Raw genomic sequence first — 4,098 nt, forward strand, 5'->3', positions numbered from 1 at the left:
CTTGATCTACTCTTATGTCTCTACATATAGTGCAAGTAATCATACTATAGCCAGAGTGTTCTTAGTTTATTGGATTTAGATTAATGATTGTAAAATTCACTTTATTTAATAACAATCTTTACTGAATAAACAACAATAATAACTTTATTGAAAATAGAATATGTTTTTGTTTACAAACTATGAGTTTTAGGACATAAAACCCAACACTTTGATGATGCCCTACAGTTGGAGGATACAACCAGGTGGGAGTAAGTCATGAATAATGAGAATAGTTGGATGTTTAGGGTTCATAATTGTGTTGCTATTTCATATACTAAGCCTGAGTAAGTGGCAATAGATGAAACTAGAAAGTATATTATATGAATGACAGACTATCTAAAAGAATTAAGCAAGAAGCAACACGAGAAGATTTTTTATGTAGATAGTCAGAATGCCATATAGTTAACGAAGAACTCAATCTATCATTTAAACACAAAACAACGTCAGAAGACGATATCATTCTACTTATAAGTTATTGAAAGAGGTGATATGTGTTTGGAGAAGATAGAGGGTGCAAATAATCTATGAGCACATATTGTATCTAGGTTATAAAATTGACTATTTTTTAGTGTAAAATATTATTTGTCTTTACACTTTTAGATTTATTTCATTTTTAAATACCACTTTTAATCATTTAAAAATGAATTTTCTATGAAACAAAATCTGGGATCGGTGAAGTGTTCCGCAAGAAACCAGAACGGCGTCGTTTAAGCAAACTCAGGGTGGGGTAGTTTCGCCAATTTGACTCAGCCACCACAAAACCCTCGCTCCCGTGTCCGTCTCCTGTGATCTCCTCCTCAGCCACATTCTTCTCTTCATTTCCTTCCAGTTTTCTCTGCCTGAAAAGCCTTCAACTCCGATCTTCCTTTTCAGTTTTAATCACCTTCCTTGTTAGCTATGATCGTCACCAAGCTTTTCTCACGCGCCTCCCGCAGCATTTGCCGGAGCTCGCTTCTCTCCTCGGCCTCGCAATCCAATCAAACCGCACACTTCTCGCCAATTCTATCCAATCGCTTTCATTGTCTTGCTAACGAATCCATCAATAAGGTACGCCCTAAACACCTTCCACTTACAAGGATTTGTTTTCTGCTATTAGGGTTTAGTTAGGGTTTTGGGTTTTTCTCGAAATTTCCTATGTAAGAGAGGCGTATGAATTTCAATTTCTTCCCCCTTTTTTTATATGAGGTTTTGTAAGACTTTTGTCGCAATTTTTTTGTTATTATATGCTTTTGAACCTCCCGTCTATTTTTGTTCTGTTTCTGGGTATCTTGAATTCGTTATTATTTATGTCAATTTTACTAATGTTCCTTTAATTAGATAGCCTCTAGTTGTGGGTGTGGCTTGGAATTAGTTTACCTTTGTTCTCAGTTTTTTTTCTTTTTTCTTTTTTCCTTTTATTATTGGGAATCCATTGGGATTTATTGCTTAGTTTCTGGTTACTTGTTTGGTCTTCTTAGAGAACGTTAAATAATAAAACTTTCATTCATTGGCCTAATGTGCCCAGGTCTATTCTTTTTCTGCTCAGGAATCTGCGTTATATAATTCATTTTTCCTTCATAAATTCGGATTATCAACGTTTGCATCCCCTGAGACTCCTGATAAGGAAAATGGTGATTCTGTACGAAGTAATGGCAGCTCTTCTGCTGCTGCAGAGCCGACGGCTGAATCTAATGGTCAAACCAAAGAATCAGGTTCATATTTGGATGTTGGTTTTCAATGCCTGCCTTAATTGACAAGTGGTAACAAACTCTGCTTTCTGATTCAGATTCTGAGAGTGATGACAATCTCACCATGGATGATCTGGTGAAAGTTGTGGCTGAGAAGGAAGAGCTTTTGAAATTAAAGCATAAAGAGATTGAACAAATGCAAGATAAAGTTGTTCGCACTTATGCAGAGATGGAGAATATAATGGCCAGGACAAGGCGTGAAGCTGAGAATTCGAAGAAGTTTGCTATTCAGGTATTATTTTTCATTTGGTGTATTTCTTATCCTTGGTATATATATATGTTTTTTTTTTTCATGTTTCAATGACATGGGACAATACATTAATAATGTTCACTTGCAAGATTCTCTCCTGATATTATTTTTGTGTGATTTAGAATTTTGCAAAGGGTTTACTGGACGTTGCAGACAATCTAGGACGAGCTTCATCTGTTGTCAAGGAAAGTTTTTCAAAGATTGATTCAACTAATGACACTGCTGGGGCAGTGCCCCTATTGAAAACCCTTCTTGAAGGTGTTGAAATGACTGAGAAGCAGCTGTCTGAGGTAAAGTTCTCATGTATAAAATGTTATTGAGGTTTGCAGTTAGAACTTTGATATCAGCAAAACTTGTATGGCAAAAGACTTAGTCAGTTGAAACCGTCTTAACTAACATATCATGGTATATCGGCCATTGGCCGTTTCCTTCTAATTTTGGCTCTTCATGACATCCTTGTGCTAATTATGTTTAACTAAATTATGTTACTTACAGGTGTTGAAAAAGTTTGGAGTGGAAATATTTGACCCTACAAATGAGCCATTTGATCCACATAGGCACAATGCAGTTTTTCAAGTACCAGATGGTTCTAAGCCTCCCGGTACTGTTGCTGCTGTATTGAAGGTATGTCTCGTAGTCATGATCATTGTTTTGTGTGTGGTTCTGTTTCTACCATTATTATATTTCAAATTCTTCATATTTATTAGAGTTGCAAATGGAGATTTTATGATGATGAAACTGTAGGCGTAGGCATTAGGCAAGACAAAAGTTTTATTAACAAAGGTAATAAGAAAAGAAAATGGGAACTTCGCAAACATTTTCTTTGACAAATTAATTATTCTGAAGTGCCATTTACAGGCTTAAAGTAAGACGAACAAGCTATGAACATCATTGGCATTGAAGACTAACACTTCAAATCTTAAATGAAATAAATTTTTGAGAAAAGGGAATTGAAGATCTTGATCTTGAGATGCATAAAAGTTGGGAAGCATAGGGGCCTGATACTATGTTCTTGAAATGTCTGGGTCTGGGAAAAATTCTCTAGATACCAGGTTTGAGCCTCTAAATGGAGAACTCATTAAATAAAAAGCTTCTTTGAGCCAGTGCTATTAGGAAAGAATTGGGAATGCTATCAATAGGAAAGAATTGGGAATGCTATTGGGATATCAAGGGTATGTTGGTAATTAGGTAAGGAGTTAGGAGAGTTTATCATAAACTGAGTGGACTTGGGTGGACGAAGATAGGGAATTATTTAGATAGTTTAGGGTTGAGTGAAAATGCCCAAGAGGAGGGTCCAAGTACCACGAAGTACTTGGTTATTTTGTTGTTCTTTTAATTTCAATGTCATTTGAGTTCCACCTGCGCTCTATCATTCTTCTAGAGTTATCTTCGAATTGGCTACGTTTTTTTTTTAACAAACACGATGACATAGTATGAAAACATGGTACTTGAATCTGTACCTTTTTGTCGAAATAGAGGTTGTAGTAGAACTTGCATCAAAAACTATAATAATTGCAAAAGCCTAACTGTGATTTTGTTGTTAATATCCACAGAAAGGATACATGCTTCATGAGCGAGTACTTCGACCTGCTGAAGTCGGTGTTACTAGAGCTGTGGAGAATGAGGACGGAGCATGAAGGGATCGGTTGGAAGGATGGATATCCAACTCAAATTGTTTCCCCTGAAAAGAGTTTTGGTATGCGGAATGTTCTTCGATAGAGAAGATATCTAATCTAGACTTCCTGTTAGATGCAGAGGAAGAGGAAAACAATTCATTGCTTTGATAAACATTTGATTTTGTTGTGTATTTAGAGAGAGAGAGAGAGAGAGTGATATGTGAGGGTATTTCTGTGCTTTCCTGGTATCAGTTCAAATTCAGAACATGTATTCTGAATACCATAAGCTTCATGTGTAAACATATTCTCGAGGCATTTTTCTTTTGGTTAGAAAGTTACCAAAGGGCTTCTTGACGAGGATGAACCAGAGAGATGTCCACATCTTAACAGCCAGGGGCAACCTATAAAGATATGTGTATGCTAGAGATATCTTTATGTTTTTACCTTTTTTTTTTTTTTTTTTTTT

The 4,098-nt window shown here is 36.0% G+C and overlaps 1 protein-coding gene across 4 annotated transcripts; it reads left to right on the forward strand.

Annotated features, from left to right (window-relative positions):
- Nucleotides 1-775: 775 nt before the first annotated feature.
- Nucleotides 776-4,061, forward strand: LOC111452675 (grpE protein homolog 2, mitochondrial-like). Of its 4 annotated transcripts, none has more exons than XM_023093520.1 (6): nt 776-1,086; nt 1,565-1,730; nt 1,805-1,998; nt 2,139-2,306; nt 2,512-2,640; nt 3,570-4,061. In XM_023093520.1, the coding sequence occupies exons 1-6, from the start codon at nt 937-939 to the stop codon at nt 3,651-3,653; spliced, it is 891 nt and encodes a 296-aa protein (XP_022949288.1). In that variant the 5' UTR covers nt 776-936; the 3' UTR covers nt 3,654-4,061. The 4 variants fall into 4 exon arrangements, with proteins under 4 accessions (XP_022949288.1, XP_022949296.1, XP_022949270.1 ...); XM_023093528.1 differs by having other exon boundaries at nt 1,565-1,712; nt 3,570-4,059; XM_023093502.1 differs by having other exon boundaries at nt 790-1,086; nt 1,544-1,730.
- Nucleotides 4,062-4,098: the final 37 nt, after the last annotated feature.

Source organism: Cucurbita moschata, unplaced genomic scaffold (genome assembly GCF_002738365.1).
Source record: "Cucurbita moschata cultivar Rifu unplaced genomic scaffold, Cmos_1.0 Cmo_Scf00001, whole genome shotgun sequence".
NCBI classification, from domain to species: domain Eukaryota; kingdom Viridiplantae; phylum Streptophyta; class Magnoliopsida; order Cucurbitales; family Cucurbitaceae; genus Cucurbita; species Cucurbita moschata.